The 16,522-nt window shown below is 58.6% G+C and overlaps 1 protein-coding gene across 3 annotated transcripts in view; it reads right to left on the bottom strand.

Annotated features, from left to right (window-relative positions):
• Positions 1 to 16,522, bottom strand: part of SHANK3 (SH3 and multiple ankyrin repeat domains 3) — a 50,801-nt gene that overhangs the window by 18,857 nt on the left and 15,422 nt on the right. For all 3 annotated transcript variants that reach the window (XM_027108170.1, XM_027108171.1, XM_027108172.1), the window contains 7 exons: positions 16,175 to 16,377; positions 14,936 to 15,049; positions 8,973 to 9,048; positions 8,697 to 8,779; positions 8,116 to 8,240; positions 7,883 to 8,015; positions 6,874 to 6,954 (listed from right to left, as the gene is read on the bottom strand). In XM_027108170.1, coding sequence (XP_026963971.1) covers positions 6,874 to 6,954; positions 7,883 to 8,015; positions 8,116 to 8,240; positions 8,697 to 8,779; positions 8,973 to 9,048; positions 14,936 to 15,049; positions 16,175 to 16,377 — 815 coding nt within the window. The remainder of the gene's footprint in view (positions 1 to 6,873; positions 6,955 to 7,882; positions 8,016 to 8,115; positions 8,241 to 8,696; positions 8,780 to 8,972; positions 9,049 to 14,935; positions 15,050 to 16,174; positions 16,378 to 16,522) is intronic.

Raw genomic sequence — 16,522 nt, 5'->3', positions numbered from 1 at the left:
GAGATTTTGTTAAACGCTTGTGTCTGAAACCTATCAGCTGTGGACGGATGACTGGGGAGGGCCCGCTTAGGGCCAGCACACGGGACACAGCAGGGGCTGGGGCAGCTCCCACGTGCACCTGGCCGCCACACTGCCCCTCTCATCCAGGAGCCCCACCGCAGCCCACCCATCACTCAGCCTCGAAATCCCTGAGCCCTTCCAGACTCTTAGGAGCTGTGCCAACCATAGAGGACCACGCATCTGGTTACACTTAGTCCTTTTATGCCCCAAGTGCCCCCCTTGGAGAACTGTGGTCAGCCCTGACACCTCCTCCCAGCACTGCTCAGTCATTGCTGTGGGGAAGGAAATAAACTCCTCCGAGATGTACAGTACCCGACCCAACCCAGACCCATCCTGTATACTGACTGTTCTGACCTAATCTCTTTGTGACTTGATTTCCTGATCTGATAACAGGCATTAAGAAAGGTACCTGCTTCAGTGTCTGTTGTGAGAATTAGCACATACGGCAGAAGTGCTACAGCTGTGCCTGGCGCGTCCAGCCTGGTCCCCAAATACAAGAGAGTTCAACAAATGCTACGAGTGACCAGCGAAACACGCTCCATCTACAGACCAGCTCGCTTGGCCTGTGCACAGCTCCCAGCGCCACCAGGTGCAGACAGGGGCTGGCTGTTAGAGGGGCCTTCCTGTTTGCTTCTGTAATGAGGTAAGTAATTGCCCTTTGGAAGCTGAAATCACCATGATCACCATTTGCTAAGTCCGTGGGGATTTCCAGAGTTAGAAGAGGTTTATGTGGCCCCTCTCATGCTGCAACCACCACAGGCAGAAGGGATCACTATTGCCCCCATTTTACCCAAGAAGAATCTGAAGCTCTGGGAGAGATAAGTTGCCCCAGATCATAGATCCGATAAGTAAGAGGTCAGACTTAACAACCAGATTATCCGGAAACCACAGACATAAAGACATGAGCGGAGAGAAGATATTTCCGTGGGCCACACGGGGCGCACGCTCACCCGAGCTGTGGATTTAGGGGCTGCGTCTCTAGGTCCGGAAGCACTCAAGCTCAGAGACCCAGAGCAGTGTGCACATGAAGTTATTAGCAAAGCGAATATTGTTGGCCATGGGGCCATGGTGCTGAGGCCAGACGAGACTTATTTTCAAAAGGAAAAGCATCAAGAATTCTGCAAACTACAAGCTGGTGAGGTTGACACCAATCCCCAACAAAATGAGAAAACTATATTCTTAAATAAATGACTTTAGATACTTAACAAAAGAAATGAAGCCCATTAGGAACCAGGTCTGGGGCACTACACTGGCTGTCAGGGTCGCTATGTGTCAGGGACGCAGCTGGGGATGCAGCTGTTTGAACCAGGACCCAAGCAGGGATGAGGGGCCTGCGGGGGCGACGAATCGCCAGTCACTTCCCCTACGACTGGAAGAAGCACACAGGCCACAGCAGAGCACCCTGGGAGCCCCGCTAATGAGCTGAGGAAAGAACCAAAACATTCCAGAAATAGCTTGTGTGTCTGCCTCAAAGGTGTGAAGAAAAGTGTCCCCAGAGGAGACCTAGTCATCTGTTTTATACCTGAAAAGACCCTGAAAAGGGAAAGCATTTCACCTGGGACCGGGGCAAGGGTGACGGGAGAATTCAGAGGGTGAGATCGCAGGTCACACGGGGAACCTGGGCTCAGACAGATGGGCAAGTGTGTCCCTGGCACAGGGAAGGCCCAGTGGATCCCGGAGTGAGGGGTGGGCGGGCACCAGGCACAAAGACAAACGAGTGAACACACACGCCTGGGGCCACAAAGCCACCTCAGGCCCCTGCTTGGCACGGACTCCTGTGCAGCAGAAGGAGGCTCCAGGCTCCACGTGAGGTGCAGCCGGCTGGCAAAGGCCAGGCCATAGACCCCACCAGACCCTGGACCTCAGCGCCCAGGCCCAGACTGTCCCCGCCTGGCTGCTGTGCCTCACGGAGCCAGGCTGGACATCCAGGACATCCAGGAAGGAGCTTCAAAGGATCCAGGGTGGGAGGTCTGACGGGAGGCGCGGGGTGGTCAAGTCAGCAGCTCTGGGGCCCAGATTCCCACTCCTAAAGGGCTAAGCACAGAGGCGGGACCCACACACCAGGCACAGGAGCCCCAGGAAACAAGCAGAGAGAAGCGGCACGGGCTGGGGCTGAGCACCTGACCCCTGCCCCCACCAGCCCGGTCACCTTGTTCCCCAAGCGAGCTCCACAGCTGGGCCCTCTGGACCCTTCCCACCTCTGCTCCGGGCTGTGGCACGCGCTGTGGCCTCCACTGGGACGCCTTTCCAGCTCTGCCTCAGCAGCCCCCATGGCCCTCACACCGCTGCCCCCAGCTCACTCGAGCCCCCGAGGATTGTGGCCACACTCACCATCCCAGGCCCATCTGACCCTTCCCAGGTCCTTCCACTGTGCCCCCAGCAGCCCCCCCCACGGAGAAGGCCAACAGGAGGGTGCAACCCAGGCTCCCAGACCCCCTGACTCGAACAGGAGCCCCTCACACACAAGCACTTCCGCAGCCAAGGGTCAGGCAAAGCTGGGCCCCGAGCGCAGCAGATGACTCACCCCCTTTCCTTCTCCGAATGGAGGCTTGGAATCGAGAAACAGAGTAAACGGGGTGAGAGGCAGGACTCGTCCCTCGGCACCCGGGCCCCACTCCCCACTCCCACCGCCTCCTAGCCCATCCCTTCCCTCCCGACAGCCAGGATCTCCCAGACCCCCACCACCCCTGGCCTATACCCTGGTCAGATCGCGGGTGGCAAATCGACCCAAATACCAAGTCAGTACGTGAAACTCAAGGTGGGAACAACCACAAGCAGGGACAATGCTTGTGCGCATGCATGCGCACGCACGCACACACACACACATGCACACACACTCACACGTGCTTGTGTATGTCCACACACACACAGATATGCACACACCTGTGTGGACACACAGCTAAGTCACACTTGGTTCAATCAAACGTTTGTTCAGAAAAAAGGCAAAACCCCATAAAAACCCATTTCAGAGGCCACCAATGGTGCAGTGGCCACCCACAAGCATTCCTGCAGTGTGTTTCCAACAACAGGCAAGTCAGCGTGTTTTCCAGACCAAGGCCAGTCAGGGACCACACCCTGGCATGGCACCTGCCCTGACATTCTCATCTCGAAAGAACAAGGAACCCAGAAGTTCCAGATTTCTTAGTGGAAAGAGGATGGACAGGAGGGGCTTGGACCCATCAGGGCCCCTCTGGCCTGGGCCTCCAGCAACCTCTGCAGCCCCAGCACGTCCTTGGTTCGAGCTATGCAATGAGCACCTGCTGAGTGTGAGGGGCCCCAGGGCTGAAGGGCACTAGAGGGGTCCCACCCTCCCTCCTTCTCCCTCTCTCCCCCTCTCAGGAGAGTCCCCACCCAACCCCTCCTCTTAATGCCGTTTCTGCCAGCCACCTCAGCCCTTCCTTTCTGGGGACACCAGTGCCCCCCCAGGGGGCAGGATATACCTTCCCTTCCTCTTCCCCCTGCAGGGCCCTCCAAGCCACAGGGAGCCACCTTGCGTGAGCCCCATCCTTGCCACCTGCTTTTCTGTCGCCTCATGTTTTCCTTTCTTCCCAGGTGTTCAGGTCATCTTCTCAATAGCCAGACACTAAAGGGCCCTGTCAGCCCTCGATATCGTGACATAAAACTGACACGTTCATGCTGGCAACGAACCCACGGGCCTTCCTTCTGTCCCGTAAAAGCACAAGCACTGGATCATGGGATGATCGCTGAGGCACCTGGGAAAACCCTGATGCTGGCCTGGCTTCCTCAGACCACGTGTGTCTACAGAAGGCCGGCAGGTGGACTGGCTTCCCAGGACAGCTGTCGTCCAGGGGCAGGAGTGGGTTTCCTGTGTGTTTCCTCTGAACAGAGCCACGGGAAGGGCCTGGGTCCAGTTCAACAAAAGCTGTGACCCGCTCACTCAGCAGTGTGGATGGAGGCTCTGCGGTAGGCTGTCCCTTCACCCTCCCCCAGACTCTGCTCAGGAAAAGCTGGTGAAAAGGATGCTGACCTCGGGCCGCAAGAGTGAGCCCCCTCCCTCTGGAAGACAGGGGTCTGTGGAGCAACCCTGTCACAAGGCAACAGAGGGGACACCCAGGCCAGAGAGGAAGGAGGCTCTTCTTCCACCCACTGGTCTCTGCCCACAGAAGCAGCCCAGAGAGCAGAAGGCAAATCTTCTGTTTCTGCAGCGCAGAGTCCCTGGGTCCCTGGATGACAGACCTCAGGCTGCCCAAGCACCTCTTTCTGAACGTGCAGCTGAACGTGGCCACGTGACGGCCTCTGGCAAGAGACTCCCAGGAACCACCCACCAGAGCCTGGTGTGGGGTCTAGCCAGACCCAGCTGCCTACTGGTATTGGTTTATTGACCAGTTTGGATCTTCAGTCAGTGCAGTGGGTCAGCTCCCCATGACTAGCCTTGCACCCTTGTGACCCCGGGGCCCGGAGCTTCTCTGCCTTACTCTTGAATGAGCGAGGTTACTAGGCATAGAATTCCAGGTGCAAAGGCATTCTGACCCAAGACTTTGAAGTTACCGTTCCGCTGTCTTCTAGCATCTGCTGATCAGACCTCCGCTGTCAGTCTGACCCCTGTTCCTTTCTAAGTCATCATTCTCTGGCAATTCAGGTTCTTCTTTTCGTCTATGGTGTTGTGAAATTTTACTATGACAGGTCTAGGGGTAGCTTTGTTTTTACTTCATTGCTTCAGACTTACACTCCTGCAAACTGGAGTCTCATGTCCTCGTTCAATTTTAGAAAAGTCTTAGCCATTTACTCTTCAAATATTGCCTCTTCCCCAATCTTTTAACTCTTTCCCTCTGGGACTCTATTTAGGCTGGGATTTTTCTCAGCTGTCCTCCATATTTTTTGTCTACTCTTTGATATTTTGCATCTCCTTATCTTGCTGTGCTGAACTTCGGGTAGTTTCCTCAGATTTATCTTTTAATTCATAGTTTCTTCCTTCAGGTGGGTCTACCATATTGTTTCCCAGGCACGGATTTTTAAAATCTCAGGGGCTCTATTTTTGTTTCAATAACATTTCTTTAGGAATCCTTTTAAAATCTGCTTATCCTTATTTCTCCCCCCCACTGTGTTGTTCTTTCATTATGAGTTCTGTTATTTCTCTCAAACTTTGGATTTAAACACCTTGTTTTGTCTCTTTCATAGCATTCTACGGTTCCCAGTTCTTCTGATGCTAATTCCAAGTCCTGGGCTTGGCTCTACTTTCCCCCATCTCTTGGCTTTGTGGGGGTATCAGAGCCCCAGTGCCCTGCCCGTAGGATCTGTATCGGTCCCAAGCCCTCATGGACTATGGGAGCATCTGCTTCCTCTCACTCCCTTGGCTCTGATTTCTCTCTTCATTTTCGAGAACTGGGAAATTCCTCTTCTTTTGTTTTGAGATGGCTGTGTATTTTTAGAGTTTTACTTTATTCAGAATATTTATGGGGAGAAGGTCCTGACCACATCAGCCTAATCTATCTTGGTGGCTGTCCTCCACACCAAACTAAACTGCAGTCAAGAGTACCTGCTCAGGGCTTCCCTGGTGGCGCAGTGGTTGACAGTCCGCCTGCCGATGCAGGGGACGCGGGTTCGTGCCCCGGTCCGGGAGGATCCCACATGCCGCAGAGCGGCCGGGCCCGTGAGCCATGGCCGCTGAGCCTGCGCGTCCGGAGCCTGTGCTCCGCAACGGGAGAGGCCACAGCAGTGAGAGGCCCGCGTACCACAAAAAAAAAAAAAAAAAAAGAGTACCTGCTTGGAAGGGAAGGGCTCAGCAAAGGTCTAGGGTCAGGGATCAGTCCATGAGGGAGGTCAGAAATAATTTTAGGGGACAGGTAAGGGTTCCTTCTATGGCTGGGGCAGAACCAAGCCTGAAGCCAGGGTTGGGGCTCAGTCTAGAACCAGGATCAGGGCCCTTCCTGTGCCCACAACTGGGTTAGAGCTCAGCACACGACCAGAGTCAGGGGTCCTTCTATGGCTGGAACAAGAGCAAAGTCTGGGACTCGAATTGGGTTCAGGTTATAGAAGGATCGAGCACGTTAACAGTCATGTGCATTGGGACATGCCACGATAAAGATGTTCATGGTCGTGTAAGTCAGGGCATAACCATTATTAACTGTCACGTATGTCAGGACACGGTCATGTATATCTGAACATGCCAATGATGAGGCTATTAACAGTCACATATATCGAGACACACCCACGATGAGGCTGCTGGTGGTCACCCTGGAATCGTGCCCTCCACATACCCATCAAAGCCTCAACACACTCTTGTTTGCCTCCTGCAACTTACGAGGACCTGTCCCATCACCATACCAGCAATGTTCACAACGGCCCCGTGAGGTCGGCAGCTCACTCTACTGAGCCCTGCTTAACTGATGTGTGAACGGGTGCTGAGAGGGTACAGGAAATGCGAAGACCACACAGCTAGTGCCTGGTAGAGCCGGGAGCAAAGGTCAGGTCCCCTTTCCTCACTTGGATGAAATGAAGACGTAAAGTCATACTGGAGGTGTGGAGGACCAGGGGCTGCATGCGCACACGCATGCAAACACACTGGTGAGCCAGGGCCTGATTCCCCACCGCCAGACATGGTGGTCCCACTGTCTATCCCCAGCCCTGTCACCCTGCCCCTCAGCCCTCGATCCATCCACACGTCAGCTCCCTTTTCAGCCCACAGACACCCAATTCCCCCACCACTTCAGCACCCACCCATTTACCTCTAACCTGTCCATACATCCACCTCTCGGTCCTCCCTCCCCTCTGTCTCTGCCTGGCTTTGGCCCAGCTCCCCTGACCTGGGCCCCTGCCCTGGGCTATCTGCCCACCGCCTGCCCTGCCACTCACCAAGCTCCTCAAGCTCCGCCGTCATGGACTTGGAGCGCAGGGTCAGCGTGGTACTGGGGGCCCTCTTAGGGGGCGGCGGGGCTGCAAAGAAGAGGGAGGCCTTGGACCTCCTGTCCAGCAGCAGGCAGCGCGGCGTGGCCAGGTGCAGGTGCCACCTGCGCTCCACCGCTTGGATCTCCTCGTACTCCCGCGAGGACGAGTCACACTGCGCCAGGATCTTGTTCAGGCTGCGGCTGGATGCAAACTTCTTCATGGCGCTGGGAGCTCAGGGGGTGCTGAAGGCCGGGCTGGGCCAGGGCAGCCAGGGCCTCAGGCAGTGGTCGAGGGCCCCAGGGGGGTCACAGTGCTGGCCAGCCTCAGCCCGAGGGCCCACGTGGAAGGCTTCGAGGGCAGAGTCATGGGGTGGGGGCTGGGAGGGGTCTCCCGGCAGGCGGGCTCCTGCTGCTCCAGCGCCCGCCCCCCCCACCAGGCCTGGAGGCCGCTGCCCCTCGGGGGACCAGGGTGTGGTCAGCCAAGCCAGGGCCTGGGCTGGGCTAGACCCGGCCAGCAAAGCCTCCTGGGCCCAGGCTGTGCCGCGACGTTGGCGCGGGGAGAAGACGCTTTTCCTCTTCCCTCAGGTGCCGCCTCCCCCTTCCCTCCGACAATAAGCGGCAGCGGCAGCGTCAACCTCACAGTTGCTATGGCAACCCCGGCCTCCAGGCAGCTGCTGGCAGCGTCGGGAAGGAGGGCTCTTCCATGCCAGGGGCTGGGGGGCGCCGGGAAGGAGGGGGCAGGGATCTTAGGAGGGCAACCTGGGGTCAGAGGCCGGGAGAGGGTTGGCTGTCTAACATCGGGGATTGGCACCCAGGCGGCGCACGTGGGCGTTCGCCTAGGTTCAGGCCTCTGACGTCAGCAGTCAGCAGTCTGGGACCGGGGGTGATGAGAGGAGCATGGGCCTGGGGTCAAAGGTCTAAGGTCAGGGGACAGAGCAGGGAGACTGGGCACAGAGGTCCGAAGCCCGAGCCCTCACCTCTGCGCCGAGCCCCATCTTCTTCAGGCTTCCTTGTCACTGACACCACCTTCATGACGAGGCGGTTCCCGCCCTGGCGGATCAGAGCCACCACCTGCTTGTGCCCGACCTTCACCACGTTCACTCCATTCACCTGGGACAGTCAGGGCCCGGGGGCCATCCAGGTGAGTCCTCCTCGGGCTCGGACAGAGGCCAGCACCCCACAGGGCCACACAGGGAAGGACGAGCCTCACCTCGATTAGGAAGTCCCCCGTGCGCAGCCCGGCCCTCCAGGCCACGCCCTCCACGTCCACCGACTCGAGATACTGAAGCGCTGGGAAGGCCGGCGTGGGCGTGAACTCCTCGATGGGGGTCTCTGCTGTGGGACGGGAAGAGGGCAATAAGGACGGCGTCCTGCCAGCAGGGTCCAGGTGGAGGTGGCTGCCACACAGCAACCTCCCACGAACGACCTGGGCCGGGGGGGCGGCAGGCGGGGGCTGCCCAGCGCGAGAAGAGCCAGCCCGGGAATCCAGGACACACCCCTCTGAGAGACCCCCCCCCCGCCCCCGCCACTCACCCCACCAGAAAGGCCCCCGCTCCATTAGACACGCACAGCAGAGATCCTGGGAACCAATGAGGGAAAGGACCCGCTGCCTCCTACCAACATCCCAAACCAAGAATACAGAGTCACAGCAGGGAGAGGAAGCGGGTGGGGGAGAAGAAAGGGGGGCAGGGGCACGGCAGGAGGAGAGCAGAGGAGAGGAGCAGAGGCAGGACACAGAAGACACCCCGAGTGGTGCACAGCCCTTGCCAGCCGGGTACCCCGCTCCATTACCTTTGGCCCCCCGGAGCACAAAACCAAAGCCTTCGTGGTCCCGTTTCTGCAGGACAGCCACCTTGTCGTCAATGACATAATCGCTGACAGAGGAAAACAGAAAGGTGAGGAGAACCCTGCCGGGAAGGCACGTGCCCCAGACAGGATCCCACGGGCACGGACACAGCCCACCCTGGGAGCTGTCCTTGGACTCACCCGGGAGGCCTCCCTCCACATCTGACGCTCCATCGCACGCGTGCCCACCCTCACCCGCCTGCCCACCTGCCCCACCTGTACCTGTGTGCAGAGAGGCTGTCATAGGAGCCCACCGTGTAGTGGCGGAAAAGTCGCTTCGTCCGGTCCTCCCGGGTTTCTGAGGGGAGGTTCAGGAGCTGACAGAGGGTCTCATCCTCCACGTGGCGTGAACCGCCCCCTGAACCACGCCCGTCACGCGCGCGCACACACACACGCACACGCAGGCACGCACGCTCACGCACACGCCCCTGGCATGGTAGTGCCCACATGGAAGTGGGGGGTCCAAATCCTGGGGTCCTGGGCCCAGCGGTCCTAGGTGAGAAGGCTGAGGGGACCATGCAGGAACTCTTGCCTCTAGGGGTCAGGGTCCAGACGGGGGCAGGAGCTGTGGCTCATCTTTCTCCTGAGTGGCTGCACACAGCAGACCGGACAGGGCCAGGGCAAGCACAGAGAGAGTCAGCAAGCCCCCAAACTAAGGGCAGAGAAGGTTGCGCACGCACACGTGTGGCCTGGAGTCACGTGTAAGTGCTGTGTTCATACAGGCGTGTCTCTGTGACCTGCAGTCATGTGCAGGTGCTGTGCTCATACGTGTGCATGTCTGTGTGTGCATGACCCCCAGTCATGCGCAAGTGTCACGCTACATACCCCTGTGAACTGGCACTGAGGTGGCCCTGTGTCTTCAACGTACCCCTCACCACAGAGACGCTCACCCCCATGGGGTCCTTTGCTCCAGACGCCACCTCCATGTATGGGGGGCTAGGTCCCCCTATCCTGCTGTCACTGCATCCCACAGAGCTTTATCCCCGTCTGTACTCTTGATCTCAGAGTCCCTCACAGCCACTGCAGAGCTGCCCCACCCTCGGCCTCGCTGATGTCCTGCAAGCCTGCAGGTTCCAGTCCGCACCTCCAGTCACGACCCTCCCTGCTCCAGGCTTACTTCTCCAGCTGCCTGTACACGTACACTGGATTCTCTGGTACCCTCGCACCCACTCCTGGCCCCCAGCCCCCAGCACCTCTGTCTCCAGCTCCACCACCACCTGTAATTTCACCCCTCAGCTCCTCCCCCCTTCTCTACCAGCTTAGCATTCCTCAAGATCAATTTATTCATTCAACAAGTACGTACTGAGCTCCTACTACGTACCAGGCTCCAAGAATGGAGCAGAGAACAGAACGAAGCCCCCCTACCCTGCGGAGTTTACAGGCTAAACTGTACAGATGAAGAGAGAGAGGAGACGAGAAACAGGTACACACAGAACGTGTGGAATGCTGGTAAGCAGTAAGAAAAAAGGAAGCCGTTTGGGGCGCTGCAATTCTAGGTGGTCACGTGAAGGCCTCCAGGAAGGGAGAGGTGAACAAAGGCACGAGGACGTAAGGGAGCAGCCCTCCGTGTGGGTAAAGGCTTTCTGGGACAGTGAACAGCCTGGGCAGCTGGGGCGGAGGGAGCAGGAGAGAGAGCAGGAAAGGAGGCCCGAGAGGGGACCTATGATTCTGACGACTGTCTCCACTAACTGTAAGCTCCTGAGGGTAAGGACCATGTCGCAGTTGTTTCTGTGATCCTAGCACCAAGCACAGCACCTGGCACACAACAGGCGTTCCAAATGCCAACTGGAAGGACAGACAGGTGGACAACTGGCTGGGTGGGGGGGGGGTGGATGGATGGAAGGATGGATGGAACAAGAGGTAGACAGAAGGATGGATCAAAAGGTAAATGTATATATAAGTGGATGGAGGGAAAGAGAGCAGGGTAGGGAGGTGGGGGGATGGATGGAAGGAGGGGATGGGTGGACTGGGTCTGCTAGGTGGCTTGATGGATGACAGGATGGGTGGGTGAGTGAAAGCATAGATGGATGTAAGAGTAGACAGAGGGGACTTCCCTGGTGGCACAGTGGTTAAGAATCCGCGTGCCAATGCAGGGGACACGGGTTCGATCCCTGGTCTGGGAAGATCCCACATGCCGCGAAGCAACTAAGCCCATGCGCCACAACTACTGAGCCTGAGCTCTAGAGCCCGCGAGCCACAACTACTGAAGCCTAGAGCCCGTGCTCCACAACAAGAGAAGCCACCGCGATGAGAAGCCCGCACACTGCAACGAAGAGTAGTCCCCGCTCGCCGCAACTAGAGAAAGCCCGCACGCAGCAACAAAGACCCAGCACAGCCAAAACTTAATTAATTTTTAAAAAAATAGTAGACGGAGGGACTTCCCTGGTGGAGCAGTGGTTAAGAATCCACCTGCCAACGCAGGGGACACAGGTTCGATCCCTGGCCCAGGAAGATCCCACATGCTGCAGAGCAACTAAGCCTGTGCGCCATAACTACTGAGCCTGTGCTCTAGGGCCCATGAGCCACAACTACTGAGCCCGCGAGCCACACTACTGAAGCCTGCGTGCCCTAGAGCCCATGCGCCGCAACTACTGAGCTCACATGCTGCAACTACTGAAGCCCACGTGCCTAGAGCCCACGCTCCGCAACAAGAGAAGCCACCGCAACGAGAAGCCCGTGCACCTCAACAAAGAGTAGCCCCTGCTCGCCGCGACTAGAGGAAGCCTGCGTGCAGCAACGAAGACGCAACGCAGCCAAAAATTAAAAATTTTTAAAAAAAGAGTAGATGGAGCAGTGGCTGGATGGAAAGAAGAGCTCCTGTTAACATCAGAAGACACAGGTATCAGGAAAAGTATTGATCTGGATTTCAGAACCCTGCCACTAACTTGTGTGATTCTCAGTATGTTCGACAGTCCCTTTTGGCCCTCTCCTTATAAAGCAGGAAAATTCACCTTGGAGGGGCCCCCTAGGTTCACCTTGGAGGGGCCCCCTAGGTTCACCTTGGAGGGGCCCCCTAGGTTCTGATGGCCTATAGTCTGATCTCACTGGCACCGTCCCCAGTGCTCACACCCTCTCCTCCCTCTGCAGCACACCTGCACCCACCACCCTGCCGTCCCCAAAGCCAGAGCAGGCCAGGCCTCTCCTCACCTCCACCACACCCTTCTCCACGCTGACCCAACTTCGGAAACGTTCACAGTGCCTGCCTGCAGAAGGACTCCTCCCCAAAAATGACCCTCTGCAGATCACTGGACTCCTATTTTTATATTTATCGACCAAACACAAATTATTACATAACGCAAATGAAAACACACAGCATACCCCCCCCCACCCCCAGTACTGGAAAGAAAGGAGGAGGAGGGAGGATGCCAGCCAGAGCCATAGCTTTGGTGTTCTATGCCAGCCTCCCGGATGCCCAGGGCCGCCTCCCCACTCCCTCCCCTCAGAGCTCAACTCTCCCTGCTTGCAACTGCTCCTTTCACCCAGATGGGTGCCGTGGGAGCCTTGCTCTCTGCTGACCCAGGGCATCGGCCTGGCCCACACGTGTTGGCAGTATCCCCTCCTTGGCCTCTAAGTCCCTTCTCTGTCCCTGCTCCAGTCTCAGAAACAGATCTTTCTTTGGATCTGGGCCTGTTGGAAGCAGGTTCCTGTTCCTGGGCTGCCCTCTCGCCTCTGGCAGAACTCAGCCCCTGGGTCCCAGATCAGAGACTCTGCCCAGAGCAGCTGGCGGCCGGGCCTGCAGGTAAGGACAGAGGTTATTCCCACCCCCTCCCAGCAGGCAGTCCCCGCAGGCCTGTCTCCCTGCCCGTCCATGAAACGCTCCCATCTACCCAGGTACCTTCTGACACTTTCAGATGACAAATCCCAGAGCCACCCCTGTCTAGGAGCCCCACCACTGCCCGGAGGCCTATAGCTCCTTCAACAGGTTGCTCTGTGTCGTCTCCCTTCTCTATGACTCCAGTCCAGCCCTGCCCATCCCGTCTCCGTCTCCCTGCTTTGCCCTGCCTGGGCCATCACCCTAATCCTAAATGACCAGCACGATCAGGACAGCGCCCCCCAGACTCCTCCTGCGACACCGCCACAAACTTTAGCCCCTGGTCCCAGGACGCGGGACCAGCCCTCACACTCCCCACTCCAGCCCTGCCACCCGCCCCTCAACACACAGGTTCGCTCAGCCAGAGCCCATGAAGCGTGGCAGCTACAGCACAGACCCTGCAGCCCACTGCCTACACTGCAAACAAGACTGCTCCCTGGGCTGCGGGACAGAACCCTCCTAGAGATGAACTAACAACAACTGTCCCCACCTCCCAGGCACGCCGGGACGAGTCAGTGAACTCTTAGATGTAAGAGAGCTTAAAACCCAGCCAGGCATCCTGACACTGCTTGGAGCACACGGGGTGCCAGCACGTGTAGGTCTAGAAGGCCATGCCGTGCCCTGGCCAACAGGCCGTGCCCTGGCCAACAGGCTCTGCCCCCACCCCCACCATGCTGACCACCTAGATGGTCCTAGCGATCCTTCAAGGCTTAGCTCAAACAACACCTCTGCTTTAAAGGCTCCCGGACTCCTTCAGACCGACCCAGGGAGGCCCCTGTGCTCACGCCTGTCACAGCCATGCAGTGTGCCCGCCTGCCCCTCGCTAGGCAGAGAGCCAGCCCCTGTGACCCCAGCTCCCAACACAGGGTCCAGCGCATGTCAAACACCTAACAAACATGGGCTGTTCTCAAATTCCAACTCCAGTCCAGACCTCCCTTCCTTCCTCCCCAGCCTCAGATTCAGCTCCAACTGCCCCTGGACCCACAGAGCTCTCAGACCAGAACCTTTATTGCCCACCCTATAGGGGCGCACAGGACCCACTCCCTACGCAGGTCTCGAGGCCCCTCCTTCCCCTCCCCTCTCCTGTCCAGTTGGCACCAGAGCCCAAACTTCCGAAACCACTCCCCACCTCAACATACCACCCCACCTGCCCACGATGGGCAGAATACAGGATGTCGTGTCCCTCCCAGGCTCCCAGCCGCAAGGAGAGCCGTCAGGGTGAGGCGGTGTGAACAGCCAGGTATGAGAGTAAAGGCTCCACTGTGAAGCAATTATACTCCAATAAAAATAAATAAATAATTTATAATAAAGGCTCCTGCTCAGGAGTGGGTCAGCGGCCACACTCCTGCTTCCCTGGGCTCTGCCACGCTCCACCCAGGGCAGGGGTCCAGGCCACACAGGGGTGGGCTCCCCTGGGGAAACCCACAACCCAGGATAAGGGAGCACAGCAACCCTGGCTCTGAGCCCTTCATGTGCAGAAAGACAGAGGAATGCACCCTGGGTCCAGACACACCACTAGTGACCACCACCTAGCCACCATTCAGGAGGGGGCTCCCTTGTCCCACCAGCTCTCAGGGCCAGAAATAATACCTGCGGGTCGAGGGGCCTCCTGGGTGCGCAGTCAGCCCTGGCTGGGGTCTTGAAAGGACCCCGCTCCTTTCCACCGGCAGGACCACCTCAGATCCCAACTCCCAGAGGGGTCCTTCCTGGAGGTTCAGGTGGTGAGCAGGGTTGGACCGAGGCTGCTCACCAGCCCCAGGAGCCACGGCCTTTGCCCTCACGTCCTTCCTGCAGGCTAAGGATGCAGCCATCCCCCACCTGCTGCCCTCAGACCATCCTGGCCCCAGGGCACCCATGACAGCCCCTCTGGGCCCAACTGGCCTCATTTCCTTTTGGCTGGCCCAGGCCTCCCGGCACTGCCCACTTGGACAATCTGTCCACTTTGGAAAGATGCCTCTTTTCTCATACTGACCTCTTTACTTGTCTGCCAGCCACACGGCAATCACACACTCCAAGCACCCAGCATTTCTGCGAGAACCGTGTCTGGGAAGGGTTGTGGTCACTGAGAGCCACATGTGGGATCACAGACTGGTGCACGTTCATACGTGTGCGTCCCATGGGCGCGCACGTCACACGTGTCTCCACAGCTGTCCAGGATCCAGATGCACACGTGTGTGTTGGTAAGTAATTATGGGGTGAACGCGTGCCGTGTCTGTCATGTACACGAGTTTGCACCTACTTCGAACGTGTGTTTGAGTTTGTTCTAGTCTTTTCTCTGTGTATACAATGAGGATCTGCCTCCAAGCAAGACCAACGGGAAGCTGGAAGGGGCGGCACCCTCAGGGGCCACCCAGGGGACGTAGGGGTCACTCACCGTGCCGCGTGTCATACTGTCTCATCTGCACCTCCTCCACGCAGTCAGCCGGGAACCAGCCTGTGCGGCCTTTCACGGTCCCCTCCCAAAAACCGCCCTCCCCAATGCTGAGCACTGGAGGGACAGAAGCCAGACGGGCTGTCAGGGCGGAGGAGGGCGGCCGGAGGGCCACACCTCTCCCACCAGCACCACCAGCCCCACCTCCACCTCCTCGGTCTCAGGCTCTGCCCACCCACCCTTCACGTCTCTCCTTCCCTTCCCGTCCCTTCCTTCATCCTCCTGTCTTTTTCCCTGGGAAAATTTTGGGATCCACACAGAAGACAGAAAAGAACAGATGGGCACAGCACAGGATGGGCATGTGGGGGACAGAGAGACGCACAGATGGACACACTCGAGGGGGGGGACAGGAGGCAGAGGCAGGGGCCACAATCCTACTCCTGCCCTCCCAGCTGACCCCTCTCCTCCCACCTCTTCAACCAACCCCCAACCAACCTTGCTCTGTCGCCCACCCCAGGGGTCACGGCCAAGAGCTCAGGGTCATTGTGCTGCGGCCAGGGGATTAGGCCACATGATGGGCCATGGAGAGCTGACCCTCGCAACTGTGTCTTTCTTAGGCTCCACGGGCAGAGAGCGCTCATGAGGTGAGGACCCCAGTGATGACAGAGACCCTCGTAATGCAAGGAGCTTGTCATGGCACAGGACCCCCTCATCACAGACACCCACATTAACTGTCACAGATACCCCCAGAATGGCAGAGAATTCCCACATATCACAAGCGTTTCCAATGAAAAAAGTCCCAGAAGTGACACAGGAACCCCATAATTCAAGGAAGCTCTGTAATAGGATAAGGTCCTACGAACACAGAGAACCCCACCACCACCAGCCCCGAGCATGACACAGAAACACCCCCATGACGAGAGGAGCTTCTGTTGTGACACGGAAAACCCAAAATGACAGAGGATGGAGAGGGACCCACGACAGGAACCCCATAAAGACAGACACCCCTCCCTGACAGAGCCCTTCACAGCGACACAAGGAATCCCCAGTGGCAGATGCAACCCATAATGACCACGGCGACTCAGAGTTCCCAGGGACACCCCTAATAACAGACACCCAAAATGGCATCAGCCCCTCCACGGTCGCCGGGAAGCCGGGCCGGGCACCCCAGAGTGGCGCCCGCGAACCCCAGGAGGCCCCGCGCCGCGCCCCCCCGCGACCGCGCCCCCCGCGCCCCCTCACCCTTCACGGCCTCGCCGCGGTGCAGCGGGATCTCGCCCTCGCCCTGCGGGCTGTGCGCCTTCACGGCGATGAACTTGCGGCCGGGGACAGCGCTGTAAAGTTTCCGCTTCGGGCCCCGGGGCGGCGGCGCGGGGGCCGCGGGGGGCGCCGGGCCAGGGCCGGGCACGGGACCGGGGCCGCCGGGGCCGCCGGGACCGCTCGGGCTGTAGACGAACACGTAGGTGACGGACGCGATGCCAGGGGGCAGCGGGCACGCGAAGCCGGCGCCCGGGGCCTCCATGGCGCGCGGCCCGGCCCCGCCGCCGGCCTCACCGCAGCCGCCGCCGCAGCGCCCGCCGCCCGCCGCCC

The sequence above is a fragment of the Aethalodelphis obliquidens genome, unplaced genomic scaffold, assembly GCF_003676395.1.
Source record: "Aethalodelphis obliquidens isolate GAN/ISIS:26980383/991018 unplaced genomic scaffold, ASM367639v1 scaffold8, whole genome shotgun sequence".
NCBI classification, from domain to species: Eukaryota; Metazoa; Chordata; class Mammalia; order Artiodactyla; family Delphinidae; genus Aethalodelphis; species Aethalodelphis obliquidens.
This window is presented reverse-complemented; position numbering and strand designations above follow the sequence as displayed.